The sequence below is a fragment of the Leucopleurus acutus genome (genome assembly GCF_964270905.1).
Source record: "Leucopleurus acutus genome assembly, chromosome: 16".
Lineage (NCBI taxonomy): Eukaryota > Metazoa > Chordata > Mammalia > Artiodactyla > Delphinidae > Leucopleurus > Leucopleurus acutus.
Genome location: NC_139158.1, coordinates 16057015 through 16077915, shown reverse-complemented (window position 1 = coordinate 16077915; position 20901 = coordinate 16057015). Strand labels below are relative to the sequence as shown.

At 49.3% G+C, this 20901-nt stretch overlaps 1 protein-coding gene across 2 annotated transcripts; it reads right to left on the bottom strand.

Annotated features, from left to right (window-relative positions):
• Positions 1-7044: 7044 nt before the first annotated feature.
• Positions 7045-20598, bottom strand: QPRT (quinolinate phosphoribosyltransferase). 2 transcript variants are annotated; one of them, XM_082856929.1, is made up of 5 exons: positions 20535-20598; positions 14048-14151; positions 8772-9307; positions 8064-8195; positions 7045-7984 (listed from the first exon to the last, which is right to left on the bottom strand). In XM_082856929.1, exons 2-5 carry the CDS (start codon positions 14127-14129, stop codon positions 7766-7768), a joined length of 969 nt encoding a protein of 322 aa, XP_082713055.1. In that variant the 5' UTR covers positions 14130-14151; positions 20535-20598; the 3' UTR covers positions 7045-7765. The 2 variants fall into 2 exon arrangements, with proteins under 2 accessions (XP_082713055.1, XP_082713056.1); XM_082856930.1 differs by lacking the exon at positions 14048-14151 and having other exon boundaries at positions 20535-20592.
• Positions 20599-20901: the final 303 nt, after the last annotated feature.

Sequence of the window (20901 nt, the reverse complement as noted above, 5' to 3'; positions counted from 1 at the left end):
TACTGAAGCCCGTGCCCCGGTGCTCTGCAACAAGAGAAGCCACCACAATGAGAAGCCCCTGTACCGCAATGAAGAGAAGCCCCCGCTCATCACAACTAGACAAAGCTCGCGCACAGCAACGAAGACCCAATGCAGCCAAAAACAAATAAACTTATTTAAAAAAAAAAAAAAGATTATCTCAGAACCTCTCCACAGTCATCCTTGATTACAGAGTCAGTACTTACCCCAGTATTAAAACACGACACGCCCCCCCCCAAAAAAAAACAAACAAACAACCACAGGGGTCATGAATTCACATGCATAAATAGGCCAAGTCAGAGATATAGGTGAAGAGTGATGTGGACCAGGGGACAGAGGCGAGAAAAGACTTCACACCTGTCTGTAAGGGCAGCTGCCACTCGGCTCCACCAATCATGTCCATCCTTCTGATTTTCCAGCAGAAGCTAGAAATTTGGGTTTTTAGGTAAAATCAACCAAAATGTTAAGACCACTTTATATATACGTATATGAATCTATAAACCTATAAAATCCAAAGAAACAAGCCTGTAGGCCACATGTGGCTCAGGAAACACCGGTCGGAGATCCCTTCTGAACAAACTTGAGGGATTTTCCTGGTGATTCAATGCGTAGGATTCCACGCTCCCAATGCAGGGGGCCTGGGTTCGATCCCTGGTCGGGACACTAGATCCTGCATGCTGCAACTAAGAGTCCGCATGCTGCAACCATGAGCCCGCATACCGCAAGGAAGATCCTGCATGCCGCAACTAAGACCTGGCGCAGCCAAAATAAATAAATAAATATTTTAAAAACCCACAAAACAGAAAACCAAACTTGAACAAGTGCCTGGGAAGGCCCCTGAAGTGGGTATGGAGGGTCCCTCTTTGTGTTGGACTTTGGTGGTTGGAGGTGGGACGTCCTGCTCTCAGATGATCTTAAATCAGGGTTTTCCCCACCTTCACGCTGTTGACATTTGAGCCAGATAATTCTTTGTGTTCCTGTACATTGTGAGATATTTAGCAGCATTTCCGGCCTGTAGCAACTAGGTGTCAGTTGCATACCGCTAGTTGTGAAGGGATGTTTCCAGGCATTGCCAAATGTCACCTGCGGTGGGGGCGGGGAGGGGGACAAAACCCTCTGATGCTTCTAAGTGAAGCATTTTAATCAGTTAACACACCGGCCCACAGAGCTTGCAGCCTGTCCAGAAACAGGGCTGCTGGGGACCTAGAACCACTCAGCTGCCACGTAGAACAATGTGGGCCTCCTCTTACTAATTTTCAGTGGCGCCAAAAAAGCATTAAGGTGAAGAGACAAGACAACCAGCCTTGGAGGAAACACATAAATAAGATAATACACTAGGAAACCGGCAGAGGCTTCTAGGAGGGCAGTGCATCATAATGTCTTTTGTAACTGGAAATTCTAATATAATTTGGAAATTGCAAATTTGATTGCCCAAATGAAAAAGTTCCTTCTAAAGGAAGGTGTGGGAGGAAAAAGTTTTTAAACATCTCTCAGGAGGTAGAGGAAAATGACAAAGAAATGGAAAACAGGTAAGCAACATTAAAAGATAAAGGATCAATTCATTCAATATTTACCTAATAGAAGTTCCAGAAAAAGAGAACAGAGAAAACGGAGGGGAGGAGATAATGAAAGATTCTATGCAATGGAGAGAAGCATTTCAGGCAGAAGAAAGAGGTCTGTGAGGTGCCTCACACTGGCACCACCTGAGGAGCATCAAGGAATACGGGTGCCACCAGGACTCCCCTTTGCACCAAGTGGAGGAACAGGGACTGGGTTTACCCTTCTGCCTGAAACAACCTCCACTGCCACCACCAAACCAGACAAAACACACGGAACAACAGTTTTCAAAACACTGAACAGCAAGCAATGAAAGACAGTCATGAAAACAACGAAATCCCAGAGGGAAAGGAAAGCAAAGGAGGGAGTTCCCTGGGGGCCTAGTGGTTGAAATCCGGCACCATCACTGCCATGGCCCGGGTCCAATCCCTGGTCAGGGAACTGAGATCCTACAAGGTATGCGGCACAGCCAAAATATAAAAAAGAAAGAGAGAGAGAGAGAGAGAGGGAAGGAGGGAGGGAGGAAGGAAAGGGGACTTGTCCTTTTAAGATTGTCCAGCTTACTGCTTGAGAGAGTTTCCAACCTGCGGGCTCAGAGAAGAGAGAACTCCAAGATCTGCTGTGGGTCCTTCTCGTGTACTGTTCAGCAAAGAACTGATCAACACACGTGTGAGAAAACCACCTGAGGCCCAGAGAAGAGCCATGTGAAAGGGCTAAGGCAGCAGTGCCCAGGGCCTCACACGAAGCCAGGGCCTCTTCCCACCAGCCAGGCTGGAAAACGTCACAAGGCCGTGGGCAGTGCACTTGGGAAAGTCATGGCTTAGCAGTAGAAAATAATCCACTAGACAGAGCACTGCTTTGGATCTGCCTAACGAATCATACAGAAGACTATCTGGTGCTGAGCAAGGTGAAATTCACCGCATCCGGCAAGCAATAATTAACAAGTGAAAACACAGGAGAGGATCAATGATGTGTCAGGAAAGATGTATGGACCTTTTTTGGTTTTGTTTTAATTATCATACACAGAGCATCCCTGAATGGCTGCCTCAGATAGGTCACTGAAACAGTTCTTTTGCATCTTCTATCTTTCCCCTGACGGACTTTTCATCCATTGGAATGAATTAGATTGGAATTTTAAAATGCAAGACTTAGTCTAGCCCTTGAAATCTCCCATGCATTTGGGTAATTACTATACCAATAATACAAACATACGTTAGTACAGTCCTTTACCTAAAAGGCTGCCAAGTCTCAATGAATTCCCCTTCTGGCTTCTAATATTCTGAGAAAGCAAAGCAAATCATGCAAAACGTAAAAATAAGATATTTTTGGTTCTTGGTGAGATTACAGTTCAGGGGCCTTTATTGTTTGTTTTTTTAATGTGGGAAGCATGACTTTTTATCCAGCCTTTAAGAAACCAGCATTGTTCTTCATATACTGATGTGGTATTCCAAAAGAGAATCTTTCCCTTGGTTAAAAACAGCCAAATATCAAGAAGCAAGTGACTTATGGGATGGTTCTTTGTTGGTGCTAAGTCTTCGAAAAATTCTAGCTCAAGAGCTGGGAGAAGAAATAGGTGACCCAGTGACCCACCAGACTAGAGGTATACGTGAGGATCTCTGCCTCTGATCATTTTTTAAGTGTGCTATCCTAGGTCCAGGGATCCAAAGAGCACTACCTACCTGAATAAAGAAAGCCCACATTATCTGGGGTAAATCTGACGTGCACAGCGAGATGTTATTCACAGCTTCACGATCCGATTCTCTTCAGATCTTTGTAGTCTGGTCTTACAAGCTGAGTTACTTAGGGCCTCAGAAAGCAGGTCTTAAAAGCAGTTACTTACTAACTGCCAAAATGTTCTGTTCCTCAGGAAGTGATTAGAACAAAGTATGGAGGTACTGAAACATTTATGGAGTTTTACCTACCGTATTGTCTTGGAGGGCTAGCGATAAAATTAATATACGTGTCCACACCGCATAATAGCACAGTGGGATTTTTCAAAGGTCCAAAGTTGAATGTTTTTCAGATATAGTGTGGTTTGCTAATAATGTCTTGCCGTTTTTAAATGCTTTCAGCTTTCACTGGCCTTGGCTCACTAAAGCTCGTGCCCATTGAGTTCACTGACTCTGCCAACCCGGTCTGACCTCTTGTCTTCCCTGACCCTCTAGACTGAGTACCCCAGTAGGTGGGTGGGTGGAGGGGTGGGAAGGGGGATGGGTAGATGCAAGGCGGGGGTGGATGGGCAGGAGGGTAGGTGGAAGAGGGGTGGGCAGGTGGGTAAATGTTAGCAGGAGGGTGAGGGTTGGGGGGTGGATGGGTTGGTGAGTGAATGAGTCTTGGTCGTCTCCGGAGTACACAGGGCCTTGAAGTCAGTGAGATACCTTGGGTGGTTGGGTGGGGATCTGATGAGGAGATGAAGCTGGAAAAGTGGGTGGAAGATGAGACTGCTGCACACCCCTCCTCAGCTTTCCTTCTTGAGCAGATGCTATACAGTATTCATAGCCTCCTTGGCTAATATCTTTGGAACCCGGAAGGAAGATGGAATCAGAAGATGGAATTGGAAGGTGGTGTGACTGAAGTGTCCTCTGGTGGCCATAGGGGATTTGACGGTATTCTTAGCTATTTTTTTCATTGTCTGTTCTCCCCTCCCCCACTCCACACCCCCAGGCTCCCACAGAGCCCCGCTAGAATATAAACTCCATGAGGACAGGACTTCTTCACTGTTTACTCATTGTTGTGTATCCAGCGTCTAGAATAGTGCCTGGCACGTAGTAGACATTCAACAAATACTTATTTTTGAATCCTGCTTCACCATTTTATTGATCTATGACCCTGAGCAGCATTCTTAACTTCATAAAGCCTCAGTTTCCTCATGAGTCAAATGGAGACGCTAACATCCCTGCCCCCACCAGCATTAACTGAGAAAGAGACCTACGCGCGCTGAGCAGGAGCCCTCAGTCAAACGTGTGTTCCCTTCTCACCCACCAGCTGGCGGTGATGATGCGTTACATGCTGACCTGATTTGCACCTGATTCGAGGGGCACATTTGCTCTAATGGGCATGGGCTTTATACTGCATGTGGGGCAGCCTGGGGAAATCGTCCAAGCCTAGTCCCAGGCGGGTCAGGCAAGAAGGCAGTGTAGCCAGATAGACACCAGGTGAAATGGGAGATTCCTCTCCTGCCACTCACCCCGTCTCCCCACCCTCACAGCCACACCCAACTCTTCCCACTGTTCTGAACCCATCAGGCTCCATCTGCCCTCTGAGCTTTTGCAGATGCTGTTTCCCTTGCCTACCTTCCCTTCTTGCCAACCCATTGCCGTGACCCCCATTCAAGCCCTCTGAGTGGCCACATCAGCCTCCTCTTGGTCTGCCTGCAGCCACCCCGGCCCCCACAAATAGATCTTCCCGCAAATATGCTTATCTCACTTTCCAGCTTCAATCTGACTGTTCTCAGGACAGAGTCCAAGTCCTCTGACCTACCATTTTGTGGTCTGGACCCAGCCCAGCATCTAGTCATCTCGCCTCTCCTGATTCCAGCTTCAAATCTTACACCAAACAATCCTAGCCATTTCCCACTCCTGAACCTTTGCCCACACAGTCTCCTCTGCCTAGAAATCCATCCCCTGCAAGGAGGGCATGGATTGCTTTTGTCTGCCCAGGATCCATTTTCTTTTCCACTGGTGAGGGAATCCCCACCCAGGGCTCGAATCTGGGATCTTCCTGTAGGGCTGGTTCACTTCTGTGATCAAGGGCGAGCTGGAGACAGCCTGGGAGCTTGCCTTTTCCTTTTTTAATTGGGATGCTGTGGGTGCAGCCTGCATTCTCCAGTTGGCGACATGGGCCCCTATGTCTTATTCTAACCTCCCCCGTCTGTCACATCTGCTTGAGTCCTAGAGGCATTTGAGTTTGAGACTCCTGGTACACACCTCCCTTCTGCCTCTACTAGGCTCTGATTCCCTCCTAGATCCCCAAGGTTTTGCCTTTCAGTTCCCTGCTCTTCCTGGGTCTCCATTTCCCTGTCCTGTCCTGACACCCAGAAGTGCCCCTAGTTCTCTGAAGTTTCAATTAATTCCCCTTCAGATCTGAGGAGCTGGGACTCAGAGATCTAAATTCCCTGGAGCAGGGAAGGCTGCCTAGCTGAGCGTGTCCATGTTTTCCCTGGAAAAAGGACAGGAGGGCCCCGAGATGGAGGTGTACATTACAGAGCACAGGTACAGCCCCAGGTGGCATCTCTGGGCTGTGTCCTGTGAGAATGGCCCCTTCAGTTCAGGACATCACCAAACGCAGTGTCCACTTCTGCCCAGCGTTGTTGTGGGGTTTTTGTTTGTTTTGTTTTTGACTGCACCAGGGATCGAACCCAGGCCCTCAGCAGTGAAAGCACGGGGTCCAGGGTGCTCCTCAGCGTATGTTTGGTGCTTGAAGGGTGAAGGTCCTGGTCAGTCTGGAGCTTTCGCATCTGAGGTAGCTCATCTGCCCCTGGCCCATCGCTGGTCTCCACGGTTAAGAAAGGAGCAAAGGGGTAGAATGGCTCCCTCGGGGCAGACTGGCACCCCCAGACTCCCCCTGAAGAAGGAACCTCTGTGGATGAGACCCATTCTTCTCTCCTCCTGGCAAAGGGCAGAGGAGAGAGTAGGTTCTGGGAGGCGAGAGGCAGCTCCAGACTGGAGCCCTTCCAGGAGGAGTCACCTTGGGGACCACCTTCACCCTTGGGAGCCCTCATGCTCTGGTTCCTCCCAGATCCATCCGGAAGGGTTAGAGAGAGGCGAACCCTAGGCTTGGGGTGAGGGTAGGAGGGGCCACACAGGTGGGCAAGACCTCAGGGGTGTGTGTGTGTGTATGCATATTTGGGGGACTGCATTTAGACCCACTGCTTAGACTTCTGAGTCCTGACTCAACATGGAAGGAAGTTTGACGTCTGAACACGGACTCCCACCACCCTCCCTTACTCCCTAACTGACCTTGGCTCTGGCCCCAGCTGCTCTGTACCTCTCCCAACTAATGATATCCCCATGGAACCAAATCCTAAAGGGCCTTCAGCACCCAATGGGGGTCTCATTTTGGGAGGGATGCGTGATGGAGTCCATTTGGGAGCCCAGGAGTGAGGAATCAGCGGGTTTCTCACCTCCAACCAAAAAGGCGGTAACAGCAGCCACAGGCAAGAGGTGAAATACTGAGTAACCAGTACAACATGGGCATCGACCACGTGTAATGTTCCAGCTGAGCATCAAAACGGGTATCACATATCCTCACATATAAGATGCCATTGATTGTAAAACACACATACTATTACTCAAAAAGAAAATTGTCAAACCAGTGCTTTCTTATCACTTACAATTTCTATTTTATACTTGTTGAAAGAGTTCTTTTCCACATAGATCGTTATCATGTTCAATCTACAAGCCACAGGCACAGGCCACACGGCTACGTGACAACCAATGCCTGGCTGACAGTGACCATTAGACACCCTTGACTACACCATTTGTTCCCACACACCAAATATGACTTCAGTGTGTGTGGGGAAAAAAGTGCTTCTTAGAACAGATGAATGATGGTAATTTCTTTTTTTTTTTAATAACTTTATTTATTTTATTTATTTATTTTTGGCTACTTTGGTTCTTTCTTGCTGTGCGCGGCTTTCTCTAGTTGCGGCGAGCGGGGGCTACTCTTTGTTGCACTGCGCGGGCTTCTAATTACAGTGGCTTCTATTGCTGTGGAGCACGGGCTCTAGGCCCGCGGGCTTCAGTAGTTGTGGCACGTGGGCTCAGTAGTTGTGGCTCGCAGGCTCTAGAGCACAGGCTCAGTGGTTGTGGCGCACGGGCTTAGTTGCCCCGTGGCATGTGGGACCAGGACTCAAACATGTGTCCCCTGCGTTGGCAGGTGGATTCTTAACCACTGTGCCACCAGGGAAGCCCAATAATGGTAATTTCTAACATTTACTAAGCACTTACTCTGCGTTAATTATCATCCAAAGAAATCCATAAGGTTGGCTAGACCCATTTTACAGATTAGGAAACTGAGGCGAGCAGAGGTGAAGTCAGTCCTTTGAGGTCCCACAAGCAGTACATGACAGAGTGGGACTTTAGCCCAGGCTAACTTGAGAGTGTTCTGTTGGCCACTGGACTTAAAGAAGTGAAATCGTGAGAGTTGCACGAAACCGTGTTATCCCACTGCCAGTGTAGCCTCCTTGGCTTCAGGAGCGGAGGGCGTAGGGCACTGGAGTGGCCCCTTCGGCAAACAGCTTGAGGGAGAAATCGAGGGCCGGGGCAGCCTGGGTCAGCATCCCCAAAGAGATGACATCGATATGGGGCCCACAGAACTGAGGGAGGCTGTCCAGCGTGATGCCCCCGCTCGCCTCCACGCCCACGTTCGGGAACCGGGCCTTCAGCGCCGCGGCCGTGGGGTGCAGCTCCTGTGGGACACAAGCCAGCGAGAGGTGAAAGCCCCCGCCCCAGCCCCTTCCTCTTCCCAGGAAGCAGACGCCGCCTCACCTCAGGCCTGAAGTTGTCCAGCAAGACGAGGTCTGCTCCTGCCTCGGCCGCATCCACAGCCTCCTGCAGGCTGCTGCACTCGACCTCCACCTTCAGGGAGAAGTCGGCCGCCTGCCGGGCCCCCCTCACCGCCTGTCAGGTGGCAAGGGTGAGAGTGAGAATGGGTGGCAGCCAGCCCTGGGCAAATGAGCTGGGACTGGCATTCGAGAGGCTCCAGATGGATAACGAGCTTGGGGTTAATGAGGAAACGAGGCATCGAAATGGCTTCTCGCATATTAGGTGAAACCACGTGAAATTACCACTCTTGTGGGTTAAGAAAATGGCCAAATCCAGCACTATTTGGCATTTGGACCTGAGTTCAATTGACTCAGAACATTAAGACTGGAAAGGGTCTTCAAGAACATTTTCATAGACGGGAAACAGGTCCAGGGAGCTAGAGTGACCTGCCCAACACTGGGTTCCCAGTAGTTCGTCCTTTTCCCTTGAATATCATACCGACCAGCAGAAGAACGCTGGTGAAGAAGCAAGTCCAACCGTTCATTTTACAGATGGAACCACTGAGGGGTCAAGGAGTCTTGCATGCCCCAACTCCCAGGCCATCACTGTTTACCAGGGAGTGGTTGGGGGTCCCTGGTAGAGGGGAAGGGCAATGCTGGCGGGGTGGCTGGAGCAGGGCCAGGGCAGGGGCTCAGCTGGACAGACAGACACCTTTTCCACACCACCAGCTGCCACGACGTGGTTGTCCTTCACCATCACCAGCCCTCCCAAGTCGTAGCGGTGGGAGGCGGCCCCGCCCACTAGGAGCCCATACTTCTCCACCAGCCGGAAGCCTGGCGTCGTCTTCCTCGTGCCTGCCACGTGCCCGGCCCAGCCGGTCCCCCTGGCGGTCTCCACAGCAGCAGCGGCAGCACTGGCAACTCCACTGCAGCGGGCCAACATATTAAGGGCCACCCGCTCCCCCAGCAGCAGGTAGTGGGCAGGGCCCCGGACCTCGGCCACCTTGGCCACAGGCACCAGTTTTGATCCCTCGGGGAGGAACCAGGAGACCTGGCAGTTGACTTGGGCAAAGATGGCATCAAAGAAGGGCCTCCCAGCCAGCACTCCGGGGGACTTGGCCCACAGCACCGCCTGTGAGGAGGCTGCCCCCGTGACCAAGGCCATGTGGTTGAGGCCTGGGCAGTCCTCTCGAAGCCAGCTTTCTGCCAAGGCGGCTAGAGTGGCAGGGGGCAGCAGGAGTGCCAGGCCTAGGAGGGAAAAAAAGAGAGCAGTGTTACATTTTGGCTGCCTTTCTGGTAGTCAGGGGTGATTGTCAAAATACCTAACAACAGGCTGAACTGGGCACTAGCCAATCAGGGTGAAGACCTGGGGGTTCCAGGAGAGGGGCTGAGGCACTGGGTGGGCCTTGTGAGCTGAACAAGGTTGTCAGTTGACCAAATAAAAATATAGGACACCTAGTTAAATTTAAATTTCTGACAAACATCAAAGCTTTTCTGGTATAAATATATTCTAGGCTATATTTAGAACATACTTATTCTTAAAATTATCTGTTAGTTATCTGAAATTCAAATTTAACCGAGTGCCCTGTAATTTATCTGGTAAACCTAGTGCTAGACCAACAGCTATTCACCAGTGGAAGAGAAATGCAGCCACCTAAAAGCCACTCTGGGCTTCCCTGATGGCGCAGTGGTTAAGAATCTGCCTGCCAATGCAGGAGACACGGGTTCGAGCCCTGGTCCGGGAAGATCCCACATGCTGTGGGGCAACTAAGCCCGTGTGCCACAACTACTGAGCCTGAGCTCTAGAGCCCACGAGCCATAACTACTGAGCCCATGGGCCACAACTACTGAACCTGCGCGCCTAGAGCGCATGCTCCACAACAAAAGAAGCCACTGCAATGAGAAGCCTGCGCACTACAACGAAGAGTAGCCCCCACTCGCCACATCTAGAGAAAGCCCGCGCACAGCAAGGAAGACCCGACGCAGACAATACATACATACATATATACATAAATAAATAAAATTTATTTTAAAACGAATAAAAAATAAATTTAAAAAGCCACTCTTGACTTTCCGTCTGCCTTGCATAGAAGGATCGGTTATTTACTAGCTGAAGCCCCCAGGAGAATGTAAGCTGTGTGTCTTTCCCATCCCTGCCTTCTCTATAGCACCAAGAATTTTAAAGCTGGAAGTTCAGCTTTTTACAGATGTGGAGACTGAGGACCAGAGAAGAAAGGCAAGTCAGCTGAGGTCGCACAGCATATTGACAGCAGAGTGAGACTGGCCAGGCCTTGTGGCCATGGCCATCTGTTCCTCCACCTTTGCCCCCTAGCTTGAAAACCTCTCCTTCACCTGATGTTTAAAAAAACTGTCACCTCTCTAGAGATGGGGTTGTATAAGGAGGAAAGAGCACGGGGAAATTGGATTTGAGCCTCTGCTCTGCGAGACAGAGCTTCAGGAGTGTGGGTGAGCCCTTTGCCTGTAAAATAAGTGTTAAGGACAAGGTGGTCTCTGAGGTCCTTCCCGTCGGCGTGCCACGTTGATGGGCCGCTGCCTCTGTTGAAATGAATGGGGTGACCGCAGAGGCCGAGCTCAGGCGCAGTGCAACATCGCCATCTGTCGGCCAAGAGAAGACCTGCAGTCTCGTGGGCGGTGACATAGGTGGGCTTCGCTGCCCGGGGAGGGGTAGACAATTCGATAGCATGTGAAGGGGTATTATTTAGTTTAGTTTTGTTTCCCCCACTTTTGCTCCAAGCTGAAGTTAAGGCCAGACATTCTGGCTTGCTCTACTCGCAGAAGGAGGGCCCTTCTTGTCCAGCCCTTCTTCCCCAAAGACAAGAGCCTGTCCCCCACCAGCAGCCACAGACCTCAGTTATCGCACCTGACCCTCCTCCCCAAAGTTCCCGCCCACAGCTGCCCCACGTGGCTTTCATTCTCACTCAGAGCCAGCTGTGGGCCAGATGCTAAGAACAAAGTCGGTGATAGGGAGAAAAATATAGTTCCTGCCTCCACCGTTCGCGGTCCCGCCAGGCAAAAGGCCAGTGAACGAACAGCAGAGATGGATGCAAAGGCCCCCACTCCATTCAGACCAGGTGCCGTGATGTTTGCTTTTTTTAAAAATTTTTTATTGGAGTATATTTGATTCACATGTTGTGTGAGTTTCAGGTGTACAGCAAAGTGAATCAGTTATACATATACATATATCCACTCTTTTTTTTTTTTTTAGATTCACTGTTTGCTTTTAAAGTGAATTTGAATCTTTGGACTGGTGAGTATTGGATAAACAAACTGTGATGCATGTATACAATGGAATTCTACTCGGCAATAAAAAAAAAAAGGAACCAACTACTGATATACCCAATAGGCACACATCTCAAATGTATTATTCTATGAAGCCAGATTCAAAAGGTGACATGCTATTTGTGTCCATCTATATGACTATATTCTGGAAAAGGAAAAAAAAAAAGATAGCAACAGAGAACAGGCCAGTGGCTGCCTGGGGAGGGGGGAGCAGAGGGGCTGGCCGCAAAGGGGGCAGCACCAAGTTTTGGGATGTGATTGAACTAGTCTAGATCTTGTCTGTGATGGTGGCTATAACACTGATGCATTTGTCAAGACTCATAGAGCTTTACACAGAAAAGGGTGAATTTTACTGTCTGTGGTTATACCTCATTAATCCTGACTTTAAAATCAAACCATAAAAAAAGGAAATTTAAGCACATCACTCTCCTGCTTAAAGCCTCACTTTCATTGTATTAGCGCCAGCCCTCTTGACTTCTTTCCATTTTTCGTTGATTCTTTGGACAAATCCTTGTTGAGCACCTGCTCTGTGCCAGGTCTTCATTGCTAGGTGACAGAGAGAGCAGCTCTTTCTCTTAGCTTTCAGGCCTTCGCTTATGCTGTTCCAAGGCTGAGCCTTCTCCTAGAAGTCCCTTTCCTCACCCTCACCCCAAACTGCCCCTTCACCTCTCACTCAACTTCAGACCTTCTCTTAGATATCACTTCTTCAGCCGGGTGCTCTCACAGACCTCCTAAATCAGGTCACATGCTCACCCAGCTCCTTGTTCATCCCCCAATGTCATCCTCTGCTGGTGTTTTCTGTCTGGGGCCAAAATGTCCACTGAGTTGTCTGCTGTATCCCAAGTGCCTAGCACGCTGACCCAGACAAAGACAAATGTGCTGCTTGTATAGGTCAACGGTCAAATATTGGCAATTTCATATTGTTTAGTTTAATACTAAGTGTTTGATGATAGTTCTCTGAGCAGAGAGGACGCACTGTGGAATCACAGCCCAGACTCCGGGGCCACTCGGCCTGGGTTCCAATACTGCCTCTGTCACTTTTAGCTAAGTGATCTTGGGCAAGAGACTCAACCTATCGGGGGCCTTCGTTGTCCCAACTGTAACGGGGATAACACCTCATAGGCTTCTTATGAAAATTAAGGGAGTTAATATTTGCAAAGCCTTCAGGAACATTGTAGGTGTGTTTGCTGGTGAGATGACTGAAGTATTTACCAAGAGTCGTGGGAGCAAAGAGGAAGAAATGACTAAATGTCCCTGGGGAAGGGGGAAATTTTAGTGGCCTTGAAGGATGAGTAATGTTTGCCAGGCAGGGGTGGGGGGGGTGGGGAGGAGGGAGGGCAAGACATTTCGGACTGAAACAGCACGTGTTCAAGGTTCAAAAGCAAGAAAATAGAGCGAGGAGGTGACGGGGTGCTGAGTAGGATTCATGGGAGAAATGTCTCGGGCCTGAGGCCAGAGTGAAAAAGGGACTAAACCAATTACCTGAGGAATTTGCACAGAGCCCGGGAGCCATCACAGAATTTTAAATGAGGGAATGATATGATTATGATTTTGTTCTAGAAAGGTCACTTCAGCCACCAAATGGAGATGGGCTGGGAGACAAAAGGAGGCTGGGGCGGTTGGCCAGACAGAAACTGATGAAGGCTCGAATTGGGGCAGTAACCAAAGGAAGAGCAAGCCGGGGCAAATGGGAGAGTTTTTTCTAAGGTAGAATCTACTGGAATTGGCAGCTAATACGACGTAGAAGCCTGGGGTTTCCATCCTGGGTAGCTGAAAACTGACATAAGGAATTGTTCAGGGTAGGCTGGGGAGGAGGAGGGGTTTGGCAGCAATCAGCAACCCGCACAGGCTGCGCCCCTGTGATGGCCCGTCGACGGCACCTCAGCTCCCTGACGCTCTCTCGTTTGGAACTCACCACAGAGGCTCATTCCCATTTTACAGGTACACAAACTGGATCTCCGGGTGGGTCAGAGCGTATGACACAGCGGCAGAGCTGGGGAAAAAGAATGACTTTGGGGGAATTTCCCAGAGGTCCAGTGGTTAGGACTCCACGCTTCCACTGCCAGGGGCGCGGGTTCGATCCCTGGTCGGGGAACTAAGATCCTGCAAGCCATGCAGTGTGGCCAATAAATAAATAAATAAACAGAATGCCTTTGGTCTTGCAGATGTTAAGGTCGAGATGCCATCAGGGAACGTGGATGGCTGTGCACAGAGGACAGGTAGAAGAATGTTCTGGAGTTCAGAGGAGATTTGGGGGTGAGGAACGGAGAAATTGGAGCCACCAGCCTGTGCAGATGGTCACTGAGTGGGTAAGATCACCAGGGCAGGGTGAAAGAGGAGGGCTGTGGGAAACGCCAGGATTTGAATGTCACACAGAGGCGTGGCTGTCAAAAACAGAAGTCCCACCAGGAGGGAGTGGACGTCTGGAAGGAGAAGAGGGTTGCAAGTAGGGTGTGAGCAGAAGCAAAGCAGAAGAAAGGCTGAGAGAAAAAAAAGAAGAAGAAGAAAGAAGGCTGAAAGTGAGCATTGCACTTAGCCCCTGGGAGGGCTTTGCCAGGGCAGAAGCCACATTGTCATGGTCAAGGAACAGACAGGAAGTGAGGAAGTGGGGGAGGGGTATGGACAGCTCCTCTCTGCAGAAGTTGAGAAAGCAGGGGCCCCCCTGCCTGGGCTGCACGTTGGAATCACCTGCGGAGCTTTTTGAACTCTGCTGCTCGGGTGCATTCCGGATCAACTGAATCAGAATCTTTCCGGGGTGGTTCCCATGCATCCAGGTTTTGGAAATGCTCCACCTGGGATTCAGATGCACAGAAAGGTTAACAACCGATGCTCACACAAGACCGTATGTTGTATCCCTCCGTTTATAAGAAACATCCAGAAAAGGCAAATTAAGAGAGACAGACATCAGAATAGTGGTGGTCTGGGGCTGGAAACTAAATGACGTGGGATCTTACTGGGGTGATGGAAATGGTCTATGATGATGGTGGCATAAACTCAGTAAATTTACTAAAAAGCTTTGAATTGTCCACTGGAACAAACGAACAAGAACCAATCCTCTGCCAAAAGGCAGGAAACTATTTTGCAACCCTAGTAACCCAGTGAATCCAGGTATTGGATCAAAAGCCAACATCAGAACAAAGACAACCAGATACTAGGCGCTCCTGATGGAACATCCCCCGACCTATGCAATACTCTTGCCAAAACAGCTGAACCGGAGTCAGATCAGACTTCTAGACGCAACCACCAATTACAAGAAAACCAGAAGACAGAGGAACATGTTAAACTATACCACGGGGATACAACCATAGGAAACTCTCCAGAAGATAACCTAATTTCTTCAACACATACATTGCAAGGAAAACAAAAGATTAAAAGAGTCGAAAATGCATACTAACCAGCGGCAGAGCTGGGGAAAAACTAATGTATGGATCTTATTTGGATACTACTTCAAACAAACAAATTGAAACCAAATTAGAACTTTTATGAAACAACTGAAAATCTGAATGCTGACTGGGTATTTGGTAACATTAAGGAAATTTTTTTTGAAGTGGGTTATGGTTGTGATAAAAAGAAAAGTCCTGGGCCTTCCCTGGTGGCGCAGTGGTTAAGAATCCGCTTGCCGATGCAGGGGACATGGATTCGAGCCCTGGCCCGGGAAGATTCCACATGCCGCGGAGCAACTAAGCCCGTGCGCCACAACTACTGAGCCTGTGCTCTAGAGCCCACGAGCCACAACTACTGAAGCCCGAGTGTCTAACACACGTGCTACACAACAAAGAGAAGCCACCACAATGAGAAGCCCACATACTGCAACGAACTGTAACCCCCGCTCGCGGCAACTAGAGAAAGCCCGCGCGCAACAACGAAGACCCAACTCAGCCAAAAATGAAATAAATAAAAATTAAATTAAAATTTTTAAAAAAGACCCAATGCAGCCAATAATTAATTAATTATTTAAAGTCCTTATATTTTAAAAATAATAAAAAATATTAAAATACTGAGATGTTTATGTATGAAGACACTTGACAACTGGTTTTACTTTAAGGTAATCTTGGAAGGTAGAAATTAGAAAGGGTGTGGGGACATCCCTGACAGTCCAGTGGTTAAGAATCCATGCTTCCACTTCAGGGGGCACAGGTTCGATCCCTGGTTGAGGAACTAAGATCCCGCATGCCGTGTGGCGCAGCCAAAAAGAAAAGAAAAGAAAAGAAAAAGGTATGGATGGGACTGGCTTGGCCAAAACTTGGTGGTTGTTGAAGCTGGATGATGGGTACATGAGGATTCATCATACTTTCCTGTCTATTTTTGTGTATGTTTGAAATTCTCTATAATAAAAAAGTAAAATAAATAGGTAAATAAGAAAAGGAGAGAGAGGGCCCTCACTTAAGATAGGGTGAAGGAAAGTTTTTTGTTTTGTTTTTTTCAGCCACACCGCATGCCATGCGAGATCTTAGTTCCTTGAAAAGGGATCGAACCCACGCCCCCTGCATTGGAAACATGGCGTCTTAACCACTGGACCACCAGGGAAGTCCCAAGGAAGGTTTTTTTAGGATGAATAGAGCAGTGATTCTCAACCTTGACTACACAATGGAATTATCTGGAGAGCCTTGCCAAATGCAATGTCTGGGTCCCACCCACAGAGATTCTGATATAACTGGTCTGGAATGTGGTAATTTAATTCTAATTTGTCGCAGAGTTGAGAGCTTCTGAACTGCAGGAAGAGAACAATAGCTACCATACACTGGTGCCTACCAGATGCCGGGCACTTGCTATATATACAATGTCACAAATCCTACCTGTCCTTCTTCATGGTAAAGGCCATTTGTAGGCAGAGAACCTAGGCTCAGAAATGCAAAGGGAAATTACCTAAAGAGCAGAGCTAGAAAATGGGAATTCCCTGGCTGTCCAGTGGTCAGGACTCTGTGCTTTCCCTGCAGGAGGCACGGGTTCGATCCCTGGTTGGGGAACTGAGATCCCACAGGCCATGCAGCGAGGCAAACAAACAAACAAACAAACCATTCAAAACATTAAAGAAAAAGAGAAAAGAAAATGATTGACGTGGACCCTGGTCTTCCCTGTCCACACACAGAAGGTGGTTTTAGAACCACACAGCCTTCACCCATGGATTACTCTCTTGCCCACTTAGGCAAGATCAGCTGTTCTGATCGCCTACTGTAAATGCAGAATGTTCGTGAAAAATAAATACATCTGGTTTTCTTTAGGCCCCAACTCTCTCGTGCATTTCCAACAAAAGGGATTCCTGTGGGTAGCTTTGAAAATAAGGGCTCTCCTAATTAGCCACTGTCGCGAAAGGAACTGCAGAGAGGAGTGGGGCTGTTTTTGCAGCTGCCTGAGGAGAAGTGACTGCACAGAGGAAACAGCTGTAACGCCCTGTCCCCTTTTTATTCTTGCCGTTGTTATATGTAAATATTCTCTCAAGATGCCTGGACTTCAGAGATTACAGTGTTACCCTGTGGGGTATAACCTTGATCTCTCAAGGCAATCCTTTCTTAATGGGTTATTCCAGAATTTTATTAAAATTGGTGCCTCTGTTCTTGAGGGGATCCAAAGCATCTGGGGAAATTTCCTGCATTTGTCTCTTTACAAATAATGTAAAATGATATAGATATAGATAAACTGACTCTGGCAGAATATTTGAAGATTTTTTTCCCCCACTGGCACTTGTGCCGTTCTTGTCTGGATTGTTGACTGACTTTTACTGTGTTTCTATATTGCCCTAACTGGCCAGTGGCTCTGTACCGGGAGAGACTGGGCCAGAATCAGAACTTCCATCCCTGCATCTTTCCTTCAGTCACTTAATAAACACTCATTCGTGCCTTTGATGGACGGACACAAAGTCAGGGTCTGCAAATGGACCTAAAACAAATTATCACAAGTTTTTGTTCTTAATTTGATGTGTAACCACGTGTAACCATGTGGCCTGTGCTTGCAGCAACAGTGATGTTATACGAGGCTGACAAAGTAATGATTGTTTTCCCCAATTTACAGGAAAAAAAATTAAATAGATAGACATCAGTTTTAAAGGTTTTGCCTTTATAAGTTTTTCTTAAAACTCTGGTGCTGGGCTTCCCTGGTGGCGCAGTGGTTGAGAGTCCGCCTGCTGATGCCGGAGACACGGGTTCGTGCCCCGGTCCGGGAAGATCCCACATGCCGCGGAGCGGCTAGGCCCGTGAGCCATGGCCGCTGAGCCTGCGCGTCTGGAGCCTGTGCTCTGCAACGGCAGAGGCCACAACAGTGAGAGGCCCGCGTACCGCAAAAAAAAAAAAAAAAACCAACTCTTGTGCCTGCTACCACTTGTCTATAATAGAATCTGGAGTGACATCATGTGTAATAATAATAACAGCTAACACTTTTATGGTCCTTCCCAAGCACTGTTCCCAGCATATTCTATATATTAACACATTTAATCCTCACAACAACCCTCATAAGGTAAGTACCATTATTATCTCCATTTTACAGATAAGGAAACTGAGGCACTGAAGAAGCAAGTAATTTGCCCAAAGTTCACACAGTTGGGAAGTGTGGAGGCAGGATCATAAGTCTAGGCGGGCTGGCCCCAGAGTCCCCTCATGTACCCAACCTCACCACACTGAGCACAAAATTATACTTTAAATTATTATATATTTATTATATCACTATTCACAGAGCTCTACAAGCCACACCCAAGATCCAGGGCTCTGTCCCTGGTGTAGTAGGAAGAGCTTGGGTTGGGGGTTCAGAAACGCCTGGTTTGAATCCCAGCTCCATCACCTACATGCTGGGTGACCCTAGGCAATTTCCTAACCTCTCTGAGAGTCAGTTTCATGAGGAAGTCACAGGGCTACAACGAGGAGGGAATGGGCGATTCACGTCAAGTGCCTGAGCCAATGCCCAGCCAGATGCCTTTGAACCCAGGTGTCTGACTCCCAGCAATTTTGTTCTCCCATCTATTTATTTGTTGATCCATTTGGCAAACACCAGAGGGAGACAGAGGCTGGTTAGCACCCCAGCTTCCAGATAAATGTTCTTTCCTTTTCCGCTTCTCTCCCTAGAGAGGAGAAATGACCTCCAAATAGAGCCAGATGCGATTGCCCGTCACACAAGTGGTAAAATGACCTATAGGGTTTCAGAGCAAGGAGAGATGACCTGTCGTTAAGCTACAAGAGCAGTAAGAGAAGACCCAGGAAGGTTGGCTCTGAGAATAGGCTGGCATTGGACAGGTGAGAGGAAGGGCCCCCCAAGCAGAGAGAACGGGAGAGAGCAAAGGCCCAGCATTGGGAGGCCTGGGGTATATGTCGGTGAAGTTGCACGTGGAAGGTAGCGAGAGGGCTGAGTGGTAGGACGGGGCCAGACTGAGCAGGCCCTGAATGATAGGAAACAGGTTCTCATTCAATAAGCAATGGAAAATCCGTAAGATTTTTGATCAGAAGTCACTTGATCAAAAATGCACTTGTGAGTTTAAATGTTTAAGTTGTGCCTGGCATTTTTGAAAGATGTAAGTTGCAAGGCTGTTGCAACAGCCTGGACCAGGAAGCAGTGAGTCCCGGTAAAATGTAAGGGCAGGGCATCTGTAAGGGGACCGCTCCCTGCACACCATGCCTCCGGACCTGGCCCCGCCCCCTCACACCTTGGCCCCTGGCCTGCCATCTGCTTCTGCCCCAACTCTGTCCTCACCCCTCATTTGCCCCATGTCCCCAGCCTTTGCCTCACCCCCTGACTCGACTACTCCCTCCTGGTTTAATTCCCGCAGGTCAGTGACCCCAGAGCCGACACTTCTGGCCTGGCCCAGAGTTAAACATCAGTGTCATCGCGTGCGTGAAGGCTGCCAGGCAGAGGAAGGCTCCGTCAGAGGGAGGTGGGAACAGAAAGACGTGGAGGTAAATCCACAGGATGCAGCAACTGTCTGGATATTGGGGTTCAAGGGAGAGTGACCCTGAGGTTTCCAGTCCGAGTAGGAGGCTGGTGAGGCACGAATAGAAACGGAACTGGTGTAGGGGAGGACTTTGATTTTGACACGCCAGGGACATGTCCCCAAAATGGAACTGGAACCTGGGGCAGGCTCAGGACTGCAGAGGCAGACTGGAGTGATGGATGTGACTCCAGCATAACCGCTGAGTGATTTCTGTGCCAGGTGCTCGACGTGTATGATCTCATTTCATCCTCACCACAGCCCAAGGGAAGACACTGCTTTCACTTGATCAATGAGGAAACCGAGGCACAGCGAGGCTAAGCATCTTGTCTGAGGTCACACAACTAGCAGGTGGCAGGGATGGGACTTGAACCCAGGCTCTGACTCTGAGGTCATTTCTAAACCAAGAAGTAGTCTGGACCCCCAAAAGCTGGTTCCACTGACAAGCCAGAGGGTCTGGGTATGGGGCCAGCAGAAGCCCTAGACCAGGGGAGGAAGGTCAGAGCTGGGGAAGGAGAAGCCCAGGGAGGGGAATGTGAAACTGCAGGGAGCCCTCCATGCTCATGTCATTTCCCGCCCGCCCGCATCCCCAGCCTGGTGAGCAGGGAACTATTATTGTCATTTTGCAGATATTGCGATACAAGGAAGTGAGGCTCTGAGACATCAAGTGACTTGCTCAAGAACACACTGTCTGTTCCTGGTGGAGCTGGGATTCAAACAGGAGCCTTTTGACTCCAGGGCCTGGCGTGTATCATCCTGCATCCAGCCTCCTTCACAATGTCACTCCCCACATGCACAGGAATCACAGGGATCACAGGACTCAGGCTCCCTTCCCCCACCCCGAGGCGGATGGGACAGGACTTTGCCTCAATCCTCCAGAGCTGCTGGTGAGGGGCAAAGTCCAGAGCTGCTCCAGGTCCAGCTTCCCACTGCCCGGCCCCTTCAGTCCCCAGGAGACGTGGCCTACTCCAGGCCACCCCTGAATTTCCTGGGGCTCAAGCCCCTTTCTTCCCCAGAGCTCACTTGGGAACCTATTGTAGAGGATAAAGAAGAGAGAGAAGAGGTCTTTGCAGGGCAGAAAGGAGTGCTTGGGTTCAGAGAGGTTGGAGGGAGATGGGGGAGGGGTAAGAGAGTAGTTAGAGACCAGCGAAGACTTGGGGAAGGTGGGGGATGCGGACGGAGATAAGATGGGATGGGTGATGGGCAGGAGAGGGGCAGGTGGTGATGTAGGGATACAGGGGAGAGAGATCTGGGAGGCTTCTTTACCTTCAGGGTCCATGACAGCCTGGAGCTGGCCGACTGGTGTGCCCACAGCTCCGTCTAGTGTTTGGAGAGGCCGGAGACTGGGGGAGGGGGTGGGGCGGGAAGGGGAGAGGGAGGGGCCGGTCTGACCATCACTGACAGGCCCTGCCCTGGTTCTCTGGGGCTCCCTCTGGCCTCCAGGACACTCAGTCATATAACTCAGAAGTCCTCTCCTCTCTGAGCCTCGGCCCTGTTCTCTCCACTCGCCCAGCCTCCTTGACCCTGCCCCAGGGTGTGCTCCCTGTGATGGCTGGAGAGAGTTTTTGATGGTGCACTGGGGAAATCCTACTTCCCTTCTTTTTGATCTCAAATACTTCTTTACCTTTTTCTG

Coding starts and splice junctions, on each gene's coding strand:
- QPRT (XM_082856929.1), bottom strand. CDS start 14,129: ATGCATGGGAACCACCCCGGAAAGATTCTGATTCAGTTGATCCGGAAT. Junction 8,196..8,771: donor CAGCTGGTGGTGTGGAAAAG/GTGTCTGTCTGT, acceptor GCCACCTGACAG/GCGGTGAGGGGGGCCCGGCA. Junction 7,985..8,063: donor TGGACAACTTCAGGCCTGAG/GTGAGGCGGCGT, acceptor TGTGTCCCACAG/GAGCTGCACCCCACGGCCGC.